The 26,568-nt window shown below is 60.6% G+C and overlaps 1 protein-coding gene across 12 annotated transcripts in view; it reads left to right on the forward strand.

Moving 5' to 3' along the window:
- CAMK2D (calcium/calmodulin dependent protein kinase II delta) overlaps positions 1-26,568 on the forward strand; it is a 157,548-nt gene that overhangs the window by 94,084 nt on the left and 36,896 nt on the right. For 7 of the 12 annotated variants that reach the window (XM_036303295.1, XM_036303297.1, XM_036303296.1 and 4 more), the window contains 4 exons: positions 12,926-12,991; positions 15,537-15,609; positions 20,411-20,513; positions 25,339-25,422. In XM_036303295.1, the coding sequence (XP_036159188.1) occupies positions 12,926-12,991; positions 15,537-15,609; positions 20,411-20,513; positions 25,339-25,422 (326 nt within the window). Of the gene's footprint in view, positions 1-2,846; positions 2,902-12,925; positions 12,992-15,536; positions 15,610-20,410; positions 20,514-25,338; positions 25,423-26,568 lie in introns of all 12 variants that reach the window. The other 5 variants (XM_036303301.1, XM_036303303.1, XM_036303304.1 and 2 more) reach the window with 1 other exon arrangement.

Here is a 26,568-nt window from a genome sequence, read left to right on the forward strand (position 1 = left end):
CACACCTGTCCAGCCGAGACCCCGCCCCAGCCCTGGTATCAGGAGAGGGGGCCACACCTGTCCAGCTGAGACCCCGCCCCCAGTGGAAGGCCAGCTGAGACAGGAGCTACGGTGGGGGTCAGGGCCTGGCTGGTGGGGCCCCTGTGTGGAGACTGGGTTTCCTGGTTGGATTAGCACACGAAACACATCCAGGGTTTCTGGAAGGTGGCAGGGTCGGAGGAGCAGGGAGAAATGTGCACGTGTATCCCCGTAAAGATGCAGCGGGGTTTCTGCTGTCCTGACATCGTCCTCTCGGTCGGCCTCGCCTGCCCGATGCCAGCAGGACGTGGGACGATCTGGAATCGTGTGATGCAGGAGCTTGGCCAGTGGCTTGTCTCTAATTACTGCCCTGTGCTGGCTGGCGGGGCGCCTCCCTGAGACTGGTTTGAACTGGAAACAGAGGGTCTGGTCACCGGGATGCATCTGAGCAGCTGGACTTGTTCAGAATCGTCCCCCCAAAGGACGGCTGATCCCCCTGTCAGGGCAGCAGTGGTTGTCGGACTGAGAAACGTGTGCCCCCGACACAAGCAGACGTGAGCCCCAGCCCCCAGCGGTGCCGGGTGCCCTGCTCGCTCTGCACCCTGGGCCCGGCCGCGGGAGCCCACCAGCGGCTCCTACCCCAGGCGCACAGTGAGACTTACTCCTCGGGCTTTGTAGCCTGGAGTCCACCTCACTCTCCCACCGCTTGACTCACTGAAACACACTGCTCCCCCACGCGTCCGCCCCTGAGGACTGCGAGGCTCTCAGAAAGGCAGTGCCTGCTCGCCCAGCTCACCCCAGGCCGAGCCTGGGAGCGGGCAGGGGGGTGGGAACGTCGGCCCGCGGGCTGTGGGCGGTCCGCAGAGTCATTCCGCCTGGCCCTGCCAAGGCATTAGGGCGAGTTAATTGTTGGACCACGTGTAGCAGGCGCAGGTCTAAATGTGTAAGTGTGTGGCCCGCAGCGGATGTGGTCAGTGCCCGGACGGCCCTCGGCAGAAACCAGGCCCCCTCTCCCCCCGCCCGGGAGAGGGCCCACCCTCCAGCCCCAGGAGGCTGCACCTGCTGCGTGGGGAGTGGGTGCAGAGAGACGTGGGGGAGCGCCTGGCCTGGGAGAGCACCGAGCATCCCGGATTTTTGAAACATGGTTCCCGTTTGGTTTGTGGGTGAGAAGGAATTCCAGGAACTGAAGGAAGCTCGGCCGTTAGTGCAAGCAAGCAATGCTGCCCAGACGCCCAGGCGGCGCTGAGGCGGGAAGGAGGGGAGAGCGCGGCCCCCCCATCCCCTACGTTCTGAGCCGTCCCCCTGCTAGGACGGACGCCCACTTTCCAAGGGATCATCTGGCAGGGAGGGCGGGTCTCTGCCTTGGAGAAATTCCTGGGGAGGGGGCTGGAAAGGTTCAGTAGCCACCAGGATGATGTCTGAAGGGCTTGGCATTGGACTTCAGGAATGGACTTCGGCCCTGGCCGGTGTGGTGCAGTGGTTAGTGTCGGCCGCACACCGAAGGGTCGCAGGTTTGATTCCCGGACAAGGGCACCTTCCTGGGTTACAGGTTCACTCCCGCCCCTGGTCAGAGCGTGTGCAGGAGGCACCTAGTCAATGTGTCTCCCTCACATCAATGTTTCTCTTTCTCTTTCTCTCTCTACCCCCCAACCCCTTCCGTCCGTCCAACTCTCTGAAAAGCAATGGGAAAAAGTCCTCTGTGAGGATTAACAAAACAAAACCAAAAAAAAATGAATTAAAGGATGGCTTTGCATTGGGTCTGAGCCTGGGAGGAGCATGTGCTGCGAAGTCCCTCACAGGTGGTGGTAGTCGGTGTGACCGTTCACGGTTCTCTGAGTCCACGTTTCCCACGTGGCAGCCATCACCGCGTGGAGAGCACGCTAAGGACGGGCCGTGGTGCATCGTGTCTGGTCCTGGCTGCTCAGAAGCAGGTCCCACGAGGCGGCCACTTCTCCTGCCCCTGCAGACCCAGGCAGTGTGTCATCAGGAGGCTGACCTCTGGGGGGCGCTGTGTGAGTCCTCGCGTGTTAACTGCAGAGGCTCGGAGGTGCTCTCCGCTCGGAGGAGAGACGTGTGCTCTGGCCCGGTGTCGGTGAAAGCCTCGCCCCTGGAGCCTGGAGGCCGTGCTGGTGTGAGGAGCTAGTCGGTGGTTTTGTGCACATTTTGGCTTCTAACTTGGTGAGTGGTGTGAGGTTAGAAGCAGCAGCGTCGTAAGCACGGCTGACAGGCCGGCCAGGGAGTGCTGTGCTGGGATCCCCAGGAAAGGGGCGCAGGGCGGAGACCCGGACCAGACGCTCACCGCCCTGGCCGGTCCTCAGTGGGCAGAGCATCGTCCTGTGCACCGGGGCTCGGGCCGGTTCCGGGCGAGGCTCGTACCCGGGTGCGGGGTGACCCTGGTCGGGGTGCCTGCGGGAGGCAGCTGAGGGGTGTGTCTCTCCTCCCCTCCCTTCCGCTATAGAATCAATGAAAAGCACATATCCTCGGGGGAGGATTAAAAATAGAGCCGCGCACAGTGGTCCTGCCGGCCTGTTGCAGTGCAGGCGCGGGGGAGGCCCTGGCTGGTGTGCACAGCGTGGCCTGGGGGGCGCCCTCTGGAGCCCTGGCAGACATTGTAACTCCTTCCACTGGTCACTCCCCTCCCTCACCTTCCAGCCGTCCTCAGGGCAGGCACCGGGGCATTACTGGCGAGTTCTCTGACTGTGACCACACAGGTAGCAGTAAGGGCCGACCCTCCCGCTTGGCTGTGTGAGCCCCCGCTGGGCAGGGTGCTGGGCAGGGAGGAGCTGGGGCCGCCCGCACCGGTAACACTGCCTTCTCTCTCTCCCCAGTGCGACTGCACGACAGCATCTCCGAGGAGGGCTTCCACTACCTGGTGTTCGACCTGTGAGTACCCCCCGGCCTGACGACCACTGTCCCAGACTGCCCTCCACACCACCACCCGTCAGGAACAGTCAGCCCAGCTCCCCGGGGAAGAGGGGAGTGGCCCTCGGTGACAGGCTGTGGCCTGGGGTTGCACTGTGACGGCATCCCCAGTGCAGCTGCCCGTGGGTCGCCCTGCAGGCCCGGAGTGCGCACACTTGTCATTTTGTATGAAAAGGAGCGTCAAGCAAGGGCCCCGAGGCTGGTTCGCTCGGGGTCACAGCACCTCAGACTCAGCTGCCGGCCCGCTCCTGGCTGTGCTCCCAGACGCGCAGGTCCCCTGTCCCACACGCGGGGCTGTCCTCCCCTGTCCCCACACGCGTGGCTGCCCTCCCGTGTCCCACACGCGGCTGCCCTCCCCTGTCCCCAACAGGGCTGCCCTCCCCTGTCCCACACGCAGGGCTGTCCTCCCCTGTCCCCACACGTGCGGCTGCCCTCCCCTGTCCCCAACAGGGCTGCCCTCCCCTGTCCCACACGCGGCTGCCCTCCCCTGTCCCCAACGGGGCTGCCCTCCCCTGGCCCCACACCCGTGGCTGCCCTCCCCTGTCCCCACACACGTGGCTGCCCTCCCCTGTCCCCACACGCGCCTGCCGGCTGCCCTCCCCTGTCCCCACACGGGGCTGCCCTCCCCTGTCCCACACGCAGGGCTGTCCTCCCCTGTCCCCACACGCGCGGCTGCCCTCCCCTGTCCCCAACAGGGCTGCCCTCCCCTGTCCCCACACACGCGGCTGCCCTCCCCTGTCCCCACACGCGCGGCTGCCCTCCCCTGTCCCCACACGGGGCTGCCCTCCCCTGTCCCCACACGCGCGGCTGCCCTCCCCTGTCCCCACACGGGGCTGCCCTCCCCTGTCCCACACGCGGCTGCCCTCCCCTGTCCCCAACGGGGCTGCCCTCCCCTGTCCCCACACGCGGCTGCCCTCCCCTGTCCCCAACGGGGCTGCTCTCCCCTGTCCCCACACGGGGCTGCCCTCCCCTGTCCCCACACACGGGGCTGCCCTCCCCTGTCTCCACATGGGGCTGCCCTCCCCTGTCCCCACACGCGGGGCTGTCCTCCCCTGTCCCCAACGGGGCTGCCCTCCCCTGTCCCCAATGGGGCTGCCCTCCCCTGTCCCCACACGGGGCTGCCCTCCCCTGTCCCCACACGGGGCTGCCCTCCCCTGTCCCCAACGGGGCTGCCCTCCCCTGTCCCACACGGGGCTGCCCTCCCCTGTCTCCACACGGGGCTGCCCTCCCCTGTCCCCAACGGGGCTGCCCTCCCCTGTCCCCAACGGGGCTGCCCTCCCCTGTCACACATGGGGCTGCCCTCCCCTGTCCCCCACACGGGGCTGCCCTCCCCTGTCTCCACACGGGGCTGCCCTCCCCTGTCCCCAACGGGGCTGCCCTCCCCTGTCACACACAGGGCTGCCCTCCCCTGTCCTCACACACGGGGCTGCCCTCCCCTGTCACACACGGGGCTGCCCTCCCCTGTCCGCACACACGGCTGCCCTCCCCTGTCCCCACATGGGGCTGTCCTCCCCTGTCCCCAACGGGGCTGCCCTCCCCTGTCCCCAACGGGTCCGTCCTCCCCTGTCCGCACACACGGCTGTCCTCCCCTGTCCCCTCACACGGGGCCGTCCTCCCCTGTCCGCACACACGGCTGCCCTCCCCTGTCCCCTCACACGGGGCTGCCCTCCCCTGTCCTCTCACGCAGGGCTGCCCAGGGCAGGACACTGCCTCGCGTTCTTCTTAGGAGTCAAAGCTGAAAACCCCGCTTCTACCCAGAAAACCCCCCGCTTGTCATCGGCCAGGGTTGGTTGCTGGGAGAGGAAGGGGAGTGCCCAGGGTGACGGGCGGCGGGGCTATGGCCGAGGCTCTGTGCGTGCCTGAGGGGGGAGGGCCTGGGAGTGGTCAGCTCCGGCTGGACGGGACGTGTGACACAGAGCATCACGTGGCAGGAGGGGCTTCAGAGATCTCACGTCCCAGAAGTCAGTCTGACCCTCACGCAGACATGCTCCTGTCACTGACGTCACCAGTTCACGCCTCGGAGCCACGTCCTTGGAAAGTGTGTCCTCAGCAGACAAAGCTTCCTGCTGAGCGAGGTCCGGTGCATCCTCCTTTGTACGGGACACGGAGAGGAAAGCAGAGCAGCCTGAGGGCCAGCGAGGGAGCAGCTGTGCCGTCACAGGAAGCGCACAGCCTGGCTCGTCTCCGGCTGTTACCGTGACGGGTGGGGAACCGAACAGAAAGGCTCTTTCATATGATGAGTCTCAAGGGCAGTGGTGTAGGTTTGGTTCATGCAGCCCTTCGGTGCCGTCACTGAGGAACCCAGGCCTGTCTGTCTGTCCGTCCGTCCTCTCTCGCAGGTGGGCGTGTCCTCTGGCTCAGGCTCCCCTGATGGAGAAACGGGAGCGTGAGCTCGTGGCATGTATTTCACCCGCTTCCTCCCCCGTCCTGAGAAGCTGTGTTCGTCCTTGGTTGTCCCTGCTTGTCATGCCTACGTCTGAGCCGAGACTGGCCAAGGCACACCTTCCCGGGCTCTGACCCAGCGTGAGGCCGGGCTGGCGTCGGCCCGGGAGTTGGTCACGTGAGGCTCAGTTCCGAGCGGCAGCAGGGCCTGTTGGTGGGCGGCCAGCATGTGGGTGACGCGTGTGCAGGGGACAGGCTGAAGCCCCATGTGTGCAGGCACCGGCGCCATCACTCCTGGCCCCAGTCCCACCGCGCGTCCTTTCTCAGCTCCTGTTTGCTTCTCCCGTGACCCGTCCTCCCTTCCTGCTTCTCCAGGTCCCTTCTCTCATGACGTCCTTTCTCTTTTAAAAACTTGCTTCAGCCCGGCCAGCACGGCTCAGTGGTGAGCGTCAGACTATGAACCAGGAGGTGACGGTTCAATTCCCGGTCAGGGCACATGCCCGGGTTGCAGGCATGCAAGAGGCAGCCGTTCAGTGATTCTCTCTGATCATTTCTCTCTCTCTCTCTCGCCCCCCCCCCCTCCTCCCGGAAATCAGTTTAAAAAAAAAACATACAAGAAACATAAATGTGTAATTCCTCTAAGTCACCTGAGGGTGGCGTGCCATCCTGTGAAGAGGGGAGTAGGTGCTTCATGAGAGCATGTTTAAGCGTCGGTAAGGAAAGTGCGGTCTTCAGGCCCGTGAAGCGCCCTCTGGGGAAGCTGGAGCCGCCCGCAGTCAGTTCCACGGGTCGGCAGCGGCTCGCCTCCCTCCAGGGCCTGTGGCCGCCTCCCGCACCCCGGCCCCACAGCCGTGGCGAACGGAGTGCAGGCCTGCTTGTAGGTGCGCTGAGTGTTCCTGGTGGACACCTTTCTTTCCTGAAAAGCAACCCGAGGGCTGTGGGTCTGTGGGAAAGTTGCGTCATCTGCAGTTTAACGGGCAGGCTTATGGGGTGTCTGTCCACCGTTCCCAGCTGCGCAGCGTTCGCAGCCGCTCTGCAGGTGGACTGGGGACCAGGGGAAAGGCGGCGGCAGAGCGCAGGTGTCCTCGCCGCAGCAGGGGGGTTCGCGCAGAGTGGCCCTCCGTGGGCCGGCGCCCGGGCTCCCTGAGCTCCATGGAGCGAGGCCTGGGGTCCCGGGGCAAGGCCTCGCCAGGAGTCGTCTGACCTGTCAGAGAAGGGGTGGCCCCTGCAGGGGAGGGAGGGCCCACGTGGAGCCATCGCACCAGGTGAGACAGCACTGGGCGACGTGTGCCATCTCCCCAGGAACGGAGGAGGCGATGGAGAGAGGGCTGACCCAGAGCAAGGCTCGCGTTTCCGGCTCACGCTCCCCAGGGCCGGCCATTGAACTCGACCTTGTCTCTGAGCCGGTCTCTCCCTGCATGGCGAGCAGTAGGCAGGTGGGAGCTGTCGCTGTCTCACTTTTCCTGTCCCGTCCTGTCCTGTCCCGTCCCGGGAGCCACTGGGCCACTCGCATCCATTGGAGATTTCCGGTAGAATTAGTGGGGCTCCTGGTGTCCTGTTTAAATATTAGAAACTATCAGGATTCTAAACCGTTAGGGGAAAATGCCATTATTACATCTTCCAAAGAGCTTCCCTCTGCCCCCCACTCCCCAGCAAAAGCCCATCCGGTCCATGACGTGCTTCTCTCCCTGTTCTGAGCGTTGGTGTTTTCCGGGTAAGAAATCCTATTTGCGGTGCAGGGTGGTGCCCACACGCGGCCGGCACTGTGCCCGACGCTCGGGAAGCCGTGGTTCTGAGCGTGTCCCGGTGCCACGGATCCAGGAGCGCTCGCGGCCGTGCTGCCCGCCCCCTTAGCGCAGCTGTGCCGCTGGAAGGCTGGGCTTGCTTCGTACTTAGTATATTTTTCATGTCCACGGATTTTGAAATGTCATAATATTAAAAATACTTTTTCAAACCACACCCTTTGGCCCGGAGCTGGTAGTTGTGTTGGTGATGTCGGGACCGAAGGGCAGCCAGACGCCTTCCCTCTCCAGAGCCCTCACTCGGAAAGGCAGGGCAGCGAGGAGACACCGCGGCGCAGACCTGCGCGGAAAAGCATGAGCACGGTGCGGGTGTCGGGCCCGAGGTTGCGGCAGACAGAGTGACGTCTGGGGCTGTCCTTCGCCCCGAGAGCACACACTCCGCGCCGGCCTGCAGGCGGGCTCCCTGGAGGACGGCGAGGGAGCCCGTGCCAGGCGCCTGCTTCCTTCCCCTGCTGGGGCACTGGGTGCGCAGCCACGGTCAGCAAGCTCGCCACACGCGGACCAGCCCCGCGTCTGCGAGCACCTCTGGGCTGCCCAGGCGCTGGCCCCGTGCTGGCTAGTGCAGCTCTTCTCGTGCTGGCGTGCCTCCTGGCCCCGGTGCGCAGCTCCCTGCGCGCTCCCCGCTTGTCACGGGTCCAGGGCCAGCGTGGTCTTCTCAGCCTCCTGTGCCTACTCTTCAGAGCAAATTCCATTCCTCTCAAAACTGCCTGGCGCAGTCGTGGCTGCTTTCAGATTTGGCAGCCGAATAAAGCTGCGTGTGAATACCTGTGGGCAGCGTTTGTGTTGACATAGTGCTTGGCTCCTTTGGGTCAATACCGAGGAGCGTGGTTGCTGGGCCGTATGAGTGTGCGTAGTTGTGTAAGAAGGCGCCGCACCGCCTCCGCAGGGGCTGCGCCGTGTGCGTGTCCGCGGCAGTGAGCCTCCTGCTGCTCCGCACCCCGCGCTGGGGCGGCCCCGGCCGGTGCGTGTGCCAGGCGTGCCGCTTGCTGCCTCCATTTGCCTGCCATCGGTGTGTCTCCTTTGGTGAGGTCTCTCTTTGGGTCTTTTGCCCATTTTTTAATCAGACTGTATCTTTGGTGTGGAGCTTTAAGCTTCTTTGTCCTCTTCGATAGCCCTTCACGAGATCTCTGCAAATCCTCTCGTTGACATTGACTTTGGGAGAGCGAAAGTTTCTACTTTTAATGAAGTTCAGCTTTTCAGTGATTTATTTTCATGGGTTGTGCCTTTGATGTTGTATCTAAAAGTCATCGCCAAAGCCAGGGCCATCTACATATTCCCTTATGCTATCTCCCAGCAGCTTCATGGTTTTGCATTTCACATTTCGGGCTCTGATCCACTTGGAATTCATTGTTGTGACAGGTGTGAGGCCTGTGTCTAGATTCATGTTTTGCACGTGGCTGTCCAGTGGCTCCAGCAGCGTTTGTTGAGTACATGGTCTTCGCTCCTGTGTCAGAGGTGAGATCGCTGTGTTCTGGACTCCGTTCTGTCCCACGGTGTCTGTCCGTTCTCTCACCAATCCCACACTCTCCATTACTGTAGCTTCTCCTGGTCTGTGCAGGCTCTTCTGGGTCTTGGCCCCTCACACACAAACTTCAGGATCAGTGTCTCCATCTCCACAGGTGACGCTGAGACCCTGGTTGGAGTTGCGCTGAGTTTACGGATTGGGTTGTTGAGAGCTGGCACCTGGACAATAGCAAGTCTCTCTGATGATTGACATGGAAATCTCTCCATTCGCGTAGCTCTTCTGCGAGATCTTCGCCGCGCTGTGCAGTTTTCCATGTGGCGCTTCCATGGAAGGCGTACGTCCAAGTATCTCCTTTCTGGGAAGTGGGATGTAGATGGGCAACTGTTTTAATCTCGCTTGCCCACTTGTGCTCTGTAAGAAGTCAGTGGGCTGTCAGATGTTAACCTCGTACCCTGCAGCTGTTGCGATGGCTTAGCTCCGCAAGTTTCATTGTCAATCCGTAGGGTTTTCTGCAGAGAGAATCCGTCCTCTGTGCGCAGACACTGCCGTATTCCTTCCTGCAAGTGCGTACACTTCATTCCCTCTGTTGTCTAGGATCCCAGGGCGAGAGAGGAGGAGTGGAGTGTAATATTACGTATTTCGTAGATTTTTTACATCGAGTGGAGGAGGGTCACTTCCGTTCCTAGTTTGCTGAGCGTTATTAGCAGGATGGGTATTGAATTTTGTCAGGTGTTTTTTCTGCATCAGTTGATCTGACCTCGTCTAACCAGAGAGGAGTTCTCTCCAGGTTAAGGAGAGGTGTCGTCTTAGAGCAGCCGGACGTGCCGTCTGGGCACAGGTTGGCGTGTGCCAGCGATGGCGTGAGCCCGCTGTGAAGACCACGTCTGTTCAGGCTCCCCGCTGGGCGGACTGGCCTCCGGAGAGTGACAGAACCAAACCCAGGCGCAGGGTCACCGTGGTCGGAGTCGCCATTCTCTGCCGCTGCTGCAAGTGGCAAAATCTGTCCAGGAGATCGGAGGGAAACCTGTTTAATGACTCGGTCGTGGTGTCTGGTCTCACATAGAACAAATGGAAAGGCGATCACCCCTTGTTCTGGAAAATAAGATGGCATCTCACCAGGGTCCTGGGACGGGGAGGAGAGAGCAGGGGTTGGAGCAGCTGCACCGGCTCCATTTCGCTCCATGAAAATCTCCTCCTTGAAAAGCGGGCAGGGTTTCTGGTGGAAGATTTCACACGGAAACTGCACCGTAACGTCCAACTGCCCCTCACCCCTTAGGACCTGCGAGCGAGGCAAGGCCAGCCGAGGTTTTAATTTTGTTAAATTAGTGTGAACCAGGTAAGGACTGGGCAGAGCTTTCTGCCTACACAGACGGCCAGAGAGGACTGACACAGACAGACAGACGGCCCAGAGAGGACTGACACAGACAGACAGACGGCCCAGAGAGGACTGACACAGACAGACAGATGGCCCAGAGAGGACTGACAAGACAGGCGGCCCAGAGAGGACTGACACAGACAGACAGGCGGCCCAGAGAGGACTGACACAGACAGACAGACGGCCCAGAGAGGACTGACACACACAGACAGACAGATGGCCCAGAGAGGACTGACACAGACAGGCGGCCCAGAGAGGACTGACACAGACAGACAGACGGGCCAGAGAGGACTGACACAGACAGATGGCCCAGAGAGGACTCACACAGACAGACGGCCAAGAGAGGACTCACACAGACAGACGGCCCAGAGAGGACTGACACAGACGGACGGCCCAGAGAGGACTGACACAGACAGACAGATGGCCCAGAGAGGACTGACACAGACAGACAGACGGGCCAGAGAGGACTGACACAGACAGGCAGACAGGCCAGAGAGGACTGACACAGACAGACAGACAGACGGCCCAGAGAGGACTGACACAGACAGACAGACAGACGGCCCAGCAGAGAGGACTGACACAGACAGACAGACAGACGGCCCAGAGAGGACTGACACAGACAGACAGACAGACGGCCCAGAGAGGACTGACACAGACAGACGGCCCAGAGAGGATTGACACAGACAGACAGACAGACAGACGGCCCAGAGAGGACTGACACAGACAGACGGCCCAGAGAGGACTGACACAGACAGACAGATGGCCCAGAGAGGACTGACACAGACAGACAGACAGATGGCCCAGAGAGGACTGACCGCCAGAGAGGTGCCCGCAGGAGGGAGGGAGGCCGTCCCGTGGCTCGTGGAGCTGCCAGAGCTGCTGTGCGAAGCCTGGTTGGTCTGACCTGGAGCAGTGAGGCTCCCACCTGTGGATCACGCCATGTGCTGTTGATGGAGGGTTTCCCGGCGGAAGGGGCTAGGAACCTTCTGGAATTCTCACATCCATCATGGTGAGTGGATGGCTGGATTCATGTTCTCATGCACAGTGTCCGCATTTGTGAGCGCATGTTTGACATTTATCAGGTCAGCGATTGGGCCAAGAGTCCTGAGGTTTTCCTCCGACCTCAGCAGGAATGCCCATTCCCGGGAGTTTGCCCCCCGCAGTGGGGGGGCAGGGGGTCACCCAGTGATGGCTCGGGGGGGGGGGGGGGCAGCGTCGGGCTGGAAGTCAGCCTGCACGCCTGTGCGCGGTGGGGAAGCGGGCCTCCGGCTCGGACGCGGGGTCTGTGACGGGGGTGTCACTGTGCTGGTTGTGACGCGCCGCCTGTGTGTGGGACCCCAATCCCTCCGCGGTCTCTCCGGCTAAATCAGGCCGTTGACATAAATTACATTTTGGATGAAAGCTCTAAAAATGTACGGTTCTCTGTATTTTTATTCAGAACAAGGTATGATACTGATTTGAAATCTTTCCTTAATGCAAATGTATTCCCTTCAGTTCACACCTGGACGCTTATTGCCAACCTTGTTCCCCCTGGCGGCTGTCAGTCATGCCGAGTGTGCCGGGAGCGCCGTCACAGGGCAGCTCGGCACAGCTCCGTGTCCTCGCCACGGGACGGGTGGACAGAGGGCGGCAGCCGGGGACAGCGGTCATGACCGAGGACTCCCTCCCGGTCACCGTCGGGGGAGCGGCTGCTCAGTGCTGAGCAGGGCCCATGGCCCTGGCGGCAGGAATTCACCCGGCTGGGAGGGGCTTCTCCCCAGGGGACCCGCACTGGGTGGGCGCCAGGAACCGCCACGGTGATGAGGTGGCCCCTTGGCAACGTGGGAGGTTTGCCCCAAATTTCAAATGTGGCTGCGCTCAGCCCAGCAGTTTTACCTAAGAAAGAGGTGAATGTCTGAAGGGCGCGCATGGGGACTTCCGTGACTGATTTCAGTTGGAAAGGCTCAGACAGGAGGCAGGGCCCCGACTCCTGTGGAAGGAAGTCACAGTGGCCTGATGTGCCTGTCGCCCTAACCACTGGGTGAGGACCGTGTGTTTTCTCTTGTCTTTGCGCGGAGGGAAGGGTCCGTGTTCACAGATGAGCAAGCTAAAGGGATGCGCGTGAAGCACATCTACGCCCGAGGGTGATATCGGTGTCGAGAGAGGGGAGCGCTTGGTGCACCTCCATAGCTTTAACATTCCCTATCACACTATAACTTTGAAATTTAAAACCATGCTGTTTTAGGGGAAAGAAAGAAACTGAAGCCAGAGATTTTGGAGGATTCTAGCCCGAACCAGTCGCCTGTGGGCCCTGGAGAAGCAGCACCTCCAGGTCTCCCCCCCGACCCCCCCGACCCGCCCTGTCGGGAGCCTGGAGCCCAGGGTGTGAGTGAGCTCCCCGAGGAACGGAGTCCAGCTGGGGATGAGGGGAGTCCTCACAGGGGGCGCAGGCCCACTCCTGGCTGGTCACCACCACCGCCTCCCGGGACATGGCCTGAAGCCGTCTTCAGTCCCTGGCAAACCCGGGGCCTGAGAGAACCGGCCGTCGGCACAGCCCAGCTCCCAGCCGGCTCTGATCTTGCAAGGCCACCTCTGGCCACAGGCATGTCCATCCCAGGCGGCGAGGAGCCCTCAGGCAGGCTGCCTGCACATCCCTCTGCCGCCTTGACAGGCCGTCCTCCGGCGCTGAGACAACAGCCGGCACTCTCCCACCCCCACACTCACTACGGGGGAGCTGCATGGGAGTCTCCGGCAGCGCTGCCCGGAGATGAATCCTGGGTGACTGATGGTGTGAAACGTGGTGTCCTCAGGGTCTGGTGACACAGGCGTAGGCAGGAGAGGAACATGTAGGTTATGTAGACCGACCGCTAGGAAATGGCAATGCTTACAGTTTTAAAACACTTTTTTATAGTAATTTTCAAATACAAAATTCACATGAGTGTGGTGCAGATCCATAGCCACCTGATGTTTCCTCTCTCACAGAGTGACGGGCGGGGAACTGTTTGAGGACATCGTGGCGCGAGAGTACTACAGCGAGGCCGACGCCAGGTGAGTGAGCGCCCGCCCCTCCCGCCCTGCAGCGCCCGCGCGGCCTGGACTCGCAACTCCATCCGGGCTCCGTGAGGACATCCCCTCACTGGTGGTTTTCTCTGCGGGATTTCCAAGACAACTCCCTGGAAAAAAACCTATGAGTCTGGTCTAAGCTTTATTTTTATCTAGTGTCTGTAGTTAGAGTGTGCATTTTGTTTTCATGTTCTTTACTGATTAAGACATTTTATTTTTTAAAGCCTCACTAGAATGGCTTCTGCTAAAGAAATACACTTTTTTAGCAGATGTGAGAGATGGAAGATTGACACCCACTGGTCTCCAGTCCCGATTCCCCGTGTGCCTAGTCTCTTAGGACTCTTTGACTTCTGTTTCAGTTCATTAAAATTAAGAAAAATTAAAAGCTCAGTTCTTGGGTCGCACCGGCCACATCTCAGGGGCCAGGGGCTATGATGGGCAGCAGGTCCAAGCACCGGCCTCCGGGCCTTAGAGCGGCCGAGAGTCACCCAGAGGCCGGTCCCGGTCAGCTGGGAGCCCTTCCAGCCCTGGGACCCGCATCTGGAAAACACTCGTCCAGGAATTCCAGAGGGTTCCAGAGGCCTTTCCGATCTCGTCACCGACAGATTTGTACAGAAGTTGAAAGTGGCTCCCTTTTGTCTCACTTGAAAGTGCCAGGCTGCCCAGAGGTGACGCCGTGAGCAGCAGCCGCTTGCTTAGGCCGGTGGATCGCAGGCCCCTCGCCTGGCACCCCGGGCGTGGCCGCAGCTGGCACTTCCCGCCAGCAGCCCGGCCAGGAGGGTGGGAGCCCTGTGAGCGTGTGAACGCCACCGCAATGCCATCGGGCTGGTCCGGCCGCAGCGGCCCATCTCCTGAGCAGCGGGCTGCGCAGCTCCCTGGTCCCTGCGCACACCCTGCGCCTTAGCACCACTGCTCATGGCTTTCTGTGGTCTCACCATGGCTGGCTCTGCTTTTTCACGGGGTTTCCACTGCCAGAGTTAGCGGGGAAGCTCTGTGTCACGTCTGCCCCACTGAGTGACTTGCCAACGGCTCCCGGACCCACACCCTCGCGAGGCCCCTGCGGCTCCTGCGCAGCCAGGAGAACCTGCGCTGGGGAGGGCGGGGCTCAGGGTGGCCAGCGAGCTGGGGGCTCACTCGAGTGCTCAGTGCTAGGTGAGCAGCCAACATACGTTCGAAAACTGCCGGCGAAATTAAGTAAAGATTGTGTCACCCTCGAAGGGCCCAGGGTGACGGCAGCCCCGTGGCTAGTCACCGTGTGCGTGCTCCGTGGCGGTGGAGCTCATGGGCACGTTCAGGGGAGCCCCACCCATGCAGGAGACAGCACTCTCTTCTGAGCCATGAGCGTCAGCACCTTCTGCAAACTGTTTGCAGGCGTTGGCTGGTCAGGAAGCTCGGGTCCCGCCTGCTCACCAGGGAGCATGGCGAAGGCCTGCAGTGTGGCTGTCTCCTTCCTTCTTCCCGTGACTCCTCAGGCCTGGAACCTGTCCCGTAGTTTGAGAAGAGAAAGTGAATTTCCCAGGAAGTAGTGTAAAGTGGGCATTAAATAGAAGGAAACAAGCCCCAGGATTCAGGAAGCGCTGCCAGCCCTCAGATGAGCCCTGGTGCAGGTGGCCACCTGAGGGCCCGGGGTCTCCGCAGCGCCCAGCCCTGACCGCGTGTCGGCCCTGCCCTGGGTACACCAGGCAGTCGCTGTCCGCCGGCTCCCCGTGGCGCGCTGCCCCGTACCCTGGTGGTGGAGCGCGTCCTCACTGAGCTCTCGCTTCCCCTGGCCGTGGTGTGGGCCTGAGCTCGGACGTTGCTGGGCGGTGGCCCAGGTCACTGTCGGGTGACGGGGATGGAGAGCCACAGTGGGGGTCCCTCTAACTGAGCGGCGTTTGCCAGCAGGGAGCAGGCCCAAGAGGGGGCACGGCTGGTGCACCTCCGCAGGTGACAGCAAGCGCTGCTCCGGGGCTCCCGCTGCACCGTTTGCCCCTCGTCTCCTAGCCCTTCCCCAGAAGCAGCCCCACGTTGTAGGTGGACTTTCGGTTCTCCGTCTCCTGGGGACCCCGTTAGTTTTGCTCCGACGTGTCACACCGGAGCAGCGCTGCCGAGTCAGACGGCAGCTGTGCCCCAGGTCCCACCCTCTCATCTGCCGCTTCCTCCTGCTTCCCCGGTGCCGTGGTGACCAGGCGTGCACAGTTCAGGTGTGCGCGAGACCCCCCATGCTTGGTCCCTGAAGAGTTTCCCGGGACATGATGGGAGCGGGCACACGTTCTCCTCCCGGAAACCTTCCCTCCTGGGTAGCGTGACCGCGTTTGCCGCGGGGATGAACGAAGCAGCTCAGTGGTTTTGCCTGAACATGCCACAGAGTCCGTGCTGGGACCAGAATCACCAGCACCTTCACTCGGCAGCGTTCAGTTCCCGCGTAAGGTTGGGAATTGGGAGAGAGAGAGTGTGTGTGTGTGTGTGTGTGTGTGTGTGTGTGTGTGTGCTGGGACTGCACTGCCACCGGCACCCGGTCCCCAGCCCCCTCTGCCTTGTGTCTCCGCAGCCACTGCATCCAGCAGATCCTGGAGAGCGTGAGCCACTGCCACCTCAACGGCATCGTGCACAGGGACCTGAAGGTCAGTGCAGCCCACGTCCGGTTGAAGGAGCGTGTGATGTTTCCGTGGAAGAGCCAAGGGCAGGCACTTCACCTGGTTCCCTCGTTGCTCCCAGCTTTCCGCCCACACTGACTGTTGTGAATGATGCTCCGTGCCTCCCAGCTGCTTGTCTGCAGGCTAAACCTGCGTCACAGCCACGGGGCACTGGGGCATCACAGCGACAGTGCAGGATGTGCCTGCTCTGGTTTAGGCAGTACACCAGGGGGCGAGGCTGCACCAGGGGAGGAGTTTCACCAGGGGGCGGGGCTGCACCAGGGAAGGAGTTTCACCAGGGGGCGGGGCTGCACCAGGGGAGGAGTTTCATCAGGGGGCGGGGCTGCACCAGGGGAGGAGTTTCACCAGGGGGCGGGGCTGCACCAGGGAAGGAGTTTCATCAGGGGGCGGGGCTGCACCAGGGGAGGAGTTTCACCAGGGGGCGGGGCTGCACCAGGGGAGGAGTTTCACCAGGGGCCAGGGCTGCACCAGGTGAGGAGCTGCACCAGGGGGAGGAGCTGCACCCGGGGCGGGCTTCACCAGGGGGCGCTTTGCCTAACCCAGCGCTTGCCTGGAGGCCGAGGTCTGGGCCGGGTGCCATCCTCAGACTGCACACCACCTCTGTCCGGAGCCCCAGAGGCCGTGGTGGGGAAGCTGGCGGCACGTGGCTCCCCCAGGCCCTCAACCCTCGGTGGAGGGGGTCCCCGGCAAGCGGGGCAGGCTTCTTCAGAACACATCGGTGTCCGAGAGTCACCCCATGTGCCCTGTGTCCACGCGGGACCAGGAAATGGGAAGAATGGGGAACCACTTGGGGGGTGCACACGACAGCTGGAAGATTTTGTTTGTGTTCTAACCTAATCCTGGATTAAAGGAAGCATCTTTAAGGTGGGCTTTTCTAGAACACACGGGCCCCCCGTTGGGCACACGTCTGGCAGGACCCTGCTTGTCCGAGGCAGTGGGCGCTGTGCCGGAGCAACGTGTCTGCTTCCGGGAAGGTGGCACGCCAGCTGTCTGCCAGGCAGGGCCGGCTCCTGAGTGTGTGGGGACCGCGCTGCCCCTGGTGTTGGCGCACAGTCGCTGCACTCAGGCCGCTTGGGCCAGGGGGCACGAAGGGGAGTGGTGCCCGGACGGTTGACTACAGTCCTGTGTGCGGCAGATCCACTGGAGAGCGTGGGCTCATTCCCACTCAGGACGAAACATGGTCCTCGCCAGCTGAGACTTGGGTTCCGTGTCTCCAGTGGCGGCGAGCGCGCGATGGCCCCCTCGTTCTGGACTCGTCTGCGGACAAGGGTCAGACCCCGCAGCCAGGCCGTGGGGCCCGATAGCGAGTGAGCGGTTACCCAGGTTCCAGAGCCGCAGGCAGAGTCACTAGTAGGTTGTGGCCCCGTGAGGGACGTCAGCCCGGGAAGGCGGAGGACGCCAGGCATCCTGGTTCCTGCGTACGTGCCGCCCGGGGACCCGACAGGCCTTTCCAGCAGGTGAGGAAGGTCCCACAGATGTGCTGACCAAGCAGGTTACGGAGCACACGCACATCCTGACGCTCTAGGCCACCACTCAGCCCTCGTGCACGGACGACGAGAAACGGAGAGTCGGGACGTGAGCGAAGGAGAGGCCTTGGCTTCCCACCTGTGCCTGTGCCGTTCAGAGGAGGCAGCCGAGAAACGGAAATGAAGGAAGACATGGGCAGGAGCACCTGCGTGTGAGCGCCGTGTGGGCAGTGGGTCTTCGTTTGAAACCTCGGCCTGGCAGGCGTTGGCACCGGGGCAGCGGCTCGAGCGGCTGTGTGTCCCGTGGGCCCCTGGGGTTTCTCAGGGGCAGACCTCTCTAGTGTGTGTCCTGGAAGAATGAGTCTCTAAAGATCCACGGCGCATTACCTGAGGATGAGATTTGTAAGCAAAACGTTGCCTTCATTTCTGGAATCTCCCTTGGACCTCAGTTTGCATCTGAGAGCATTCAGTGTCGAAAGCACAGGCGTGGTCAGTGGTGTTTCCTTGGACGGCACGCTCGGACTGCACGTCCGCTAGCCCTTTGCAGGCCCCCCTCCCCATTGGGAGGAGGGGACAGCACGTTCCTTTGAAGATTCATTTTTCTGGTGATCTTATTCCTTCCGCACCGTGCACAGACAGAGCCCTTTTGTTCCTTGTCAAAACACAGAGCTGCTGATTTCCAAGCAGACCTACAGGATGGGCGCGTTTTTATGCGATGGGGCCGGCCGCTCTGTGTGATAAATGGACCATTTGAAATCTTCCTCCGTGTGTGGAAAGCCAAGGGCCAAGGATGGGGAGTGTCACTTCTCTCCCAGGACCTTCGTCCTGCATTTTCTGGGTCGTGACGTGGATGTGTGTCCGTGTCCAAGCTCGGCTGAGCCCTTTGCTGCCGGGAGCGTGCGTCAGCGCAGGTGGCAGGCCCGCGTGTGAGCCGTGCGCTAAGCTGCTTTCTGACCTGCGAGCTGAAGTCGCTGATAAGAAACTCAGGCCAGGACCTCAGGAGGGCTCACTGCCGCACGGGCCGCTTTCCGCGCGGCTCTTCTGGGGAAGTGTCTGCTCCGTCCTCTGCCGTTAGAGGACGGGGTGAGCTTTGGGAGCTCACTCCTGCTTCTGCCAGACTGCTCCCCTTGAGGCCCCCTCGGCCCCGGTCCGCGCGTGTTCCTGGGCTTGCCAAAGCCTGGCCACTGCTTGTCCTGGTCTCGCCTGCACCTGAGAAGGGGAAGGGGGCAGCTGGGTTCCTCCTACCTGGCTCGACACTGGACTCTTCTCAGGCCCTGGTTCCTGTGCTCGTTCAGGGACCATGCGGACGTGTGAGCACAGCTCGGTCATCCACGTCTGTTAGAAGCCCGAGTGTTGCTGCCGTCATCAAAGGCCCGGCTGGGCGTGAGTGGGTGCTGACTGCAGCCCCTCCGGGAGCACTGCTGCAGCTGGGCTGCAGGGTGCGGTGCAAAGCTGAGCGCTGAGGGTCACAGGACCCTTCCGTCTAGGAAAGGCAGTGCCAGCACAAGCAGCGCCAAGCGAAGGCGATGGTTCCGCCCATCGCTGGGCACTGAATAACGGAGACGAGTGTCTCTGAGGCAGTCACACCCGCAGGGCGGCCAGCCAGTGGGCACACCCGGTGTGGAGCCCCAGGACTGGAGACGGGCTGAGCGCAGCAGGGCGGGCAGAGGCACCCAGCAGAGACCAGGAGGGGCAAGTGGAGGGAGTGGGAATTAGGGCAGGGGCACACGTTACTGCCCCGGCAGGATGGGTGGGTGGGTGGGTGGTAGGTGGATGGTGGGTAAATGGGTGGTGGGTGGGTGGATGGTGGATGTGGGGTGGATGGTGGGTGGGTGGATGGTAGGTGGATGGTGGGTAAATGGGTGGTGGGTGGGTGGATGGTGGATGTGGGGTGGATGGTGAGTGGATGGTGGGTGGGTGGGTGGTGGGTAGATGGGTGGTGGGTGGGTGGGTGGGTGGATGGTGGATGTGGGGTGGGTGGGGTGGATCGATAGATGATATAGAGAGACAAAGAGATGTTAATGAAGGTAGTAATTCTGGAGATTTGGGAGGATTTTAAATACTATTTCATGGGAAAAAATTAAAGTTATGAGCAGAAAGGAAATGCATCCTTGGCGGGGGGTGGGGGGGTAAGGCATAGTCAGTTCTCGTTCACATGGTGGTACGTGTATCACATTATGAGTTCCACACTTTGAACAGATCTAAAACCACAGCTCCACTTTTCTGAGAACCACACGTAGATGAAACTTTAGAGAACGTGTTTGTGCGTTATGTGTGTCTAGTATTTTAGGAACAAGCTGTGTGTGTGATAAATCCCACAATGCATCGAGTCGCTCTGCTTTTTGCCATTGAGGCCTATGTGTGCCAGGCCAGGGGCGGCACTGGGTGTTGGCACAGGCAGCTACCTGAGCGTGTGCTGACGCGACAGCAGTCGGGGAACAGAGGTGCCGGCCTCGCCCGCGTGTGCTGATGGAAGCAGACCCCTGATCGCACGCTGTCGGCACGCGCCTCTGCTGGAAGCTCCCTGGGCCGAGCACACAACACCCGCACCCATTCCCTGGAAAATAAAAACAAAACTCGTGTGCCACGTGCCTGGGAGACCCCAAAAATCACCTGTGCCACGTGCACGCAGACCCCAAAAACCACCTGTCCCACGTGCACGCAGACCCCCAAAGTCACCTGTGCCACGTGCACGCAGACCCCAAAAGTCACCTGTGCCACGTGCACACAGACCCCAAAAACCATCTGTGCCACGTGCACGCAGACCCCAAAAGTCACCTGTGCCACGTGCACGCAGACCCCAAAAGTCACCTGTGCCACGTGCACGCAGACCCCAAAAACCATCTGTGCCACGTGCACGCAGACCCCAAAAGTCACCTGTGCCACGCGCACGCAGACCCCAAAAGTCACCTGTGCCACGTGCACGCAGACCCCAAAAACCATCTGTGCCACGTGCACACAGACCCCAGGAACCATCTGTGTAAACTGGTCCAACTCTTGGTATCATTTTGTCACGTTCCTTCTGCTGAGTGTCTGCTCTGCAGGCTCTGAGCCACTGCCTGTGGCCTGGCTGGGCCCCGCATGCCCTGGGATCGGGCAGCACTCTCCCTCCTGCACAGGGTCTGTCCTGTGCGTCCGTCCAACCCACACCATGCAGGTCATCCTTTCCAGCAGTGTCGCCCTGGGTCAGGAACGGCCACCTCGAGAGGCCAGCGCGGGCCGGTTGCTTCCCGATGGCAGAAAACGCTGTTGGTTCAGTCACTCACGATGGGCTCCCGTCTTTCTCCTTCTTCCTAAACCAGCCGGAGAATCTGCTCCTGGCCAGCAAGTCCAAGGGGGCGGCCGTGAAGCTGGCAGACTTCGGCCTCGCCATCGAGGTTCAAGGGGACCAGCAGGCATGGTTCGGTGAGTAGCCCCCTGGCCCCACCCGCTCCCCGCCGCTCCAGCGTGGACAGGGCCCACGGCACTGAGCCCTCCTGGCACTACAGGGCATCAGTCAGAGGGACCGGAGGGTGTGACGGGAGCAGCAGGGACTCTGCTGGGCGGGAGGGCCGGAGCCGACAGACGCTGCTCACTCGCTCGGCGCTCCTGGCTTCCCTCGCGAGGAGAGCGTGTCCGCGCCGCCTCACTGGACGCTGAGATGATGCAAAGAGCAGGACTTGGAATCGCGCAGTGCTCCCAGGCCTGGGGTTCGTAAGTGAAAGTTTTAAGAAATAGTTAAAAGAACACATGTACATAGATATGCATTGTGTTCCATCTTAACACGTTAAGCGCCATGTCCGGACCTCGTCAGTCACTGTTGACTGATGATACACAATTTAAAAATTATATTCTTCTATTAATAAATTTTAAATAACTTGGAGATCATAAAGGAATGCACCTAAATATTACTTGTTACCAAAAAGAATTTTAATGAACGTTATTACAACACGGTCTACGCAAACATGGTTTCCTGTGCAGGTTCCACAGGTGTTACAACTGATTGGTCAGCTTCCTGGCAGCACCTCCTCCAAATCGTGCTGCGTTACCTCCGTGGCATTTTTTACAATACCTGCGAGCTCTCGCCGCTCTCCCAGTTCTTCGTTGCAGTTTGTGACGAGATATTTGAGTCTATTTACAGCACTGCTACTTGGAATTTCTTCATCCCAACAATTTGTTAGATGGACAGCTAATTGCTTCTGAAATTCTGTGATACTCATATTCTTCTTGCTATTATTTTTAAATAAAATACAAGCATTGAGAGCAGCAGTATTTAGTAGGAGCTCAAAGGTTAGCTTTTATACCATTTCATGGGTTTTCGTGCCGGATTATCATAGGCACTCATTTGATCACATATGTCAACTGCTGCTTTTCCTGCATTATAATCCGCTACAGTTTTTGGTTTCAAGTGGTGACCTGATCTGTTCTCTGACATATGTTTTGTTGAAAGAAGTAAGATGTCCCGCTTATCTTTCCACTTTAAAATGGTTATTCCTTTTTTGTTCTCTTTTGCTATAATTTCTCCGTTTTAATTTCTTTGGCGTTACATCATGAGGACTTCCCCGTCAATTTGAACATAATGTTCCTACTAAATGAGGATTATTATCGAGTAATTTATATGCTAAATCTAAACTCGTGAACCAGTTGTCTATGTACAGTGTGTGTCCCTTCTTGAATACATCTCTACAAAGAGACATTACAATGTTAGTTAGTGTCGTATTTTCTTTGTCTAAACTTTTCCCTGCATATACACAGAAAGCATACGTGTACCCAGATCTGCAGTGCAACTTAAATAATTTAATATCGCATTTGTGGTGTTCGTGTTTTCAATATTGCCTAAATATTATGCGGCCACAAAATGGTATCAAAGATTCATCAATACATAGAGCTTCAGATGGATCATAATCTTTTTTGAAATTTATTTCCATGTTATCTATTAGTTGTATTTTGCATAAACAATTGGAAACATCTGCCTCCCTATTGTCTGAAAAATGCAGCATTCATAATAATATCTCAAATCTATTTCTTGACATTTTTCTCGGGAAGGTTTGCATACATGCAGGATCATGGGACCAATATAAACATAAAGATGGTATCTAACTAGTCCATCCACAGAATCACCCAGAACATCTTTTCATTTCATTTCTGTTTGTCACAGTCCACCTGCACAAACCCTGCGAGTTTTCAGCCCCTAGTTTTTGCGACGCATGTAAGTTCATTTCTTTGGCGAGATCCTCAAACAGCTCATTAGGCACAAACAGTTCATAAGAATTCTCTACTGTTGCACATGACTTTACATTCAAGTCCTCAGCCCTAAAGCCAGACGGGTAGGTGAAGGGCATCGTCCTTGGTCGATGACCTCTGGATCATGCCATTCTTCGAAAGCCTCACCCTCATCCTCTGATGACGAAAAAAGAATGACATTTTTTAGGAAAACTAATTTCACTTGAATTGCTCTCACGCGCTGCTTCTACTGACATTGTCACTATTACGGGTAAAGAAAAACTGTTAAACTGCACTGGAACACGAACCACAGACAACTGACCGAAGAGAAAGCATTTCTAAAAGAACACAGAGTACAGATTGCGATAAATACATACAGGAATATGCCAGAAGATGTACATGCAGTCTTATTGCAACCGTACTCAGCTCTCCGGCCGCCAGCATATCGGTGAAATCCGACATCGCGGGCTAAACGGAAAGGAAGACCAAACCGGCCTGGCGCTCACGTGTTAAATGTCCTTTCTCTCATAGGCCAGTCTCCTCTCTAAAGCTTGGCTAATGTTGACATTTCTCTGTGTTTACCTCCAACCGAGGAGGAGATGGGAGCTGAACCAGCTGAGATCGCAGCATTTCTGCCACCGGGACCCCTCGGCGACCCGCCTGCAGAAGCTGCTTTGCACTCACATCCTCGCCCCGTGTGCCGGGCGCCGAGTCACCCGTTTCCTAGGGCGCCCTGAGGCAGCCCCTCCCCAGCCTCGTCCCCTTCCCTCCTGACGCTCAGCGGCCGCGATGAGCGAGCACTTCACATGCCTCTCTCTCCTAGTCCTTTTCCTCTGAGCAGCTGTCCGTGGGAGCACCCTGCCGGTCTCCCTCTCCCGCCTGGGCCCAACACGCCCATCTCCTGGCCCTGCCCGCAGCCCCGCTGCCCGCCCCTCGCCTGCCTGCCAGGTGATGGTGGATGGCGTGCGGCCTCCTGGCGATTGGGGTCCTCACGGCGATTGGGGTCCTTACTTGCTCCTGTCGTCCTTGTCCTTGTCCTCATCTTTATCGTGTGTCCGTGGGACCAGACGGTTCTTGTCTGTGGCCCACTCCCGTTCCGTACGCCTCCCACGCACCCTCCTGCCCACCATGAGGCCTGTCCTCCGCCTGCCGGGCTTGTCCCTGCAGAACAGACGAAGGTGGGCCTCCGTCGCCTGCGTGCTGGTGAGAACACAGCCTGGCAGGTCTGGCAGGAGGCCGAGCACACACAGCAGGGCCTGTGCCTGGAGGTGCTGGCAGGTCTGCGCCTGCGGCCTTGTCCGTGCACAGGGCGGGGCGAGGAGCAGACGGATGGCCTCCGCGCTGGGCACACTGGGCCGTCCCGAAGGAGGAGCCTTGTTCCCGCTGGCAAGGCGCTAAGGGCGTCCAGGCGCGGGCTGGGCCGGGAGGGTCTCAGGCCTGAGGAGTGTGCAGCTGACGTGCGACGCCCGGCGGGTCGCTGGGACAGGAGGGGGCCTGGCCTAGTGAAGGGGCTGCTGTGGCCTGGAAGGTCAGGGATGTGGTGAGAAGTTGCAGGTGCAGCGGGCGTGCTGGGCTCTGCAGCAGGCGGTGGCAGTGGGGTGGGGGGTGGGCAGCCGCCTGCCGGGGAGGCCAGTGTGAGGACGTGAATGGGGGTGGGAGGCGGCACGAGCAGTTCCCTTCCTCAGGCCGCACACAGCTCTGAGCTCCGGAAATCTCACTGGGGCCCGGCGGGTTCTGTCCAGAACAGAGTGGGACCCTCCAGAGCTGGGGGGGTGGGGGGGACAGGGCCGGAGGAGGATGACCGGGAGCAGGAGAACGGACGGAGCCTCATGCCCAGAGCCACGGTGGAGTTGGCGCCAGCGTCCAGCCTGAGCACCAGGGGCCGTCTGCGCTCCTGACCCTCCTGTGTCATTTCCGCGCCGGGAGGCAGGCGGCTGTGTGGGCGGGGCTGGCCCTCTGAGTGAGGACAGCCTCACCCTGGCTGACTCCTGGACAGTCGCTCCCACTCCTGGGCGGTGTCTGCGGTGGAGGTGGCGCTCCCGCAGGCGTGCTGAGCCGGGAGCTGTGAGCAGCCTCACCCTTGGGGGTGGACACCACTCGCTCGGGTGGGCCAGTGCGTCCGCTGCGACTGCAGGCACTCGTTACTGGCAGCAGCGGGTCCTGGGGGCCGGGACGTGGGGAGAGCTCCGTGCCCCCAGCGCACACTGCCCACGTCAGCTCTTGCTAAGTGCCCGTTAGAGAAGCGCCTTTTCAGAAAATGTGCGTTTCTGAAGGTGAGACCCCTCGTTGCTCCGTTGAGGTACATGGGAGTCCTCCTGCAGCCTGGGGGGCGGGCCACAGGGTGGCTGGGCCTGGTGAGTGCCCACAGCTCCCCCGTGTCCGCTCAGCGTCGTCTGCCTCAGTGCCACGTGTTTGACCCGTGTCACCTGTAGAAGGTGGTGTCGGTGGGGCCGGCTTTTCACTTTCATGAGAGAAGGACAGAACTGTCTTCGTCGTGTGGAATGCCAGGTTTCAGGCTTTTACATAATTTTACTCGGAAGAGAAAGGGTCTGGGCGGGGGCAGCCGTGGGAGGTGGCAGGTGCGGAAGATGCGGGAACACGGGCTCCTCAGCGTCGCTCCCCATTCCTGGGGCCGAGGTGCCCCTCTCCTGGTGCAGGGGCCTCCACCCAGGACACGGGCACCTGCTTGTTGGTGCCCAGGGGGAGGCAGGGCTCTGCCTGCACTGAAAGGGTTCGGGGCCTCGCTGTGTGGGTGGGGCGTCCTCCCCTCACAGGGAGCTCAGCCCCACACAGGAGGGGCTGCTCGAGAGCTGCAGGGGCCGGCCGGCACCCGGGGCAGCTCGTGTCGGGATGAGCTGGGTGTCCCGAGCCACTGGGCGGCGGGTCAGTGTGCAGGGCCTGGGAGAGACGCTGCCTTCCTGCCTGAGGCCGGCTCACCTGGACCCACCGCGGACGGAGCAGGAAAGCTCTCGCCGCCTCCGCCTCCCATTGCTCTGTCCTCCTGCCGACCCCCTGGCTCTGCCCGCAGGTTTCGCTGGCACGCCCGGGTACCTGTCTCCAGAAGTGCTGCGGAAGGACCCCTACGGGAAGCCGGTGGACATGTGGGCCTGCGGTAAGCACCCGGCAGGTTCGGGCAGCGCAGCTGACGGACTGAGATGGGACCTTCTCCGTCTGCGCCGGGGGCCCAGCAGCGAGGTCACCGGGAGGGCGGGCGGGCCCTGCTGGCCGTCTCTGACTCAGGAGCCCCTTCCCGTTCCCAGGAGAGGCCCAGGGTGCTGGTCTGAGCGGCTCTTTGAGGTGAGGGACGTGGTGGCCCACGGTGAGCCTGCCTGGGCCTCTGTCCCCCTCAGCAGCCTCGTGGAGCCTGGGTTTGCACAGATCTCACACGTGGGGAGGGGGGCGAGGGTGCCGCTTGGAGAGAAGGAGCCGGCCGTCCTGTGGGTCCGGGCGGCGCCGTGCCTGCAGCGGTCTCTCCGGGAGCTCACTGCCCTGGGAGAGGCTGAAGAAGGGGGACAGGCGCTCTGGCCGGTCCTGTGGGGCCATGGACACAGTCCCCTCTGGGCGCGCGCGGCTCCCGTCCCCTTCGCTGCTCCTCTCTCAGCCTGGACGGGCTGCACAGCCTCGATTCTGAAAGGAACTTGGTTTTACTTAAAAACAAGCCCTTCCCTAAGGCGTGGAAGGTGGGCTGTCCACGCTCTGCTGCTTGTGGCCGCGTTAGTGGCAGCACCAGGTGCTGTTCGTTTAACCTGGGAGCGCCCGGCTCTGGGCCCTGCTCGCCCAGGGCGGCCACTGGGAGGTCCCACGCTGGTCAGTCTTTGCTGGGCGCCTGCCGCCCCACCCATCCTGCCTCTGAGTGGCTTCTCTACTGTGAAGGGGTAGGGGTCGGTATTGCCCTTGTGGGATTAGAAGTGGTCACGTAGGGCGCAGGTGAAATTCAGAGAGTCTTGGCTTTGCAATAAGTCAGCCCCACCAGCTCTGCTTCTGCTGCTGAATTTAGCAGGCAGGCACTGAGGGGTGTGGGGGGAGTGGGTGTGTGGCTGCCCTCAAAGCCTGAACGCTGGAGGGAGAGCCAGTAGTGCAGGCTAGGCGGGGATCTGGGCCAGGCTCCCCTCTCTCCCTCATCCCCTCCTGTAACGCATGCTCTGCGGGGACCTGGGCCTCCGCGGGCCACCGAGACCCTGTATTGACATGGAGACCACGGAGCAAGGGCTTCCTCTCCTCGCAGGCTGTCCACATGCCCAGCCCCTGCTGTCAGGGC

This window comes from Myotis myotis, unplaced genomic scaffold (assembly GCF_014108235.1).
Source record: "Myotis myotis isolate mMyoMyo1 unplaced genomic scaffold, mMyoMyo1.p scaffold_m19_p_36, whole genome shotgun sequence".
Classification (NCBI taxonomy): domain Eukaryota; kingdom Metazoa; phylum Chordata; class Mammalia; order Chiroptera; family Vespertilionidae; genus Myotis; species Myotis myotis.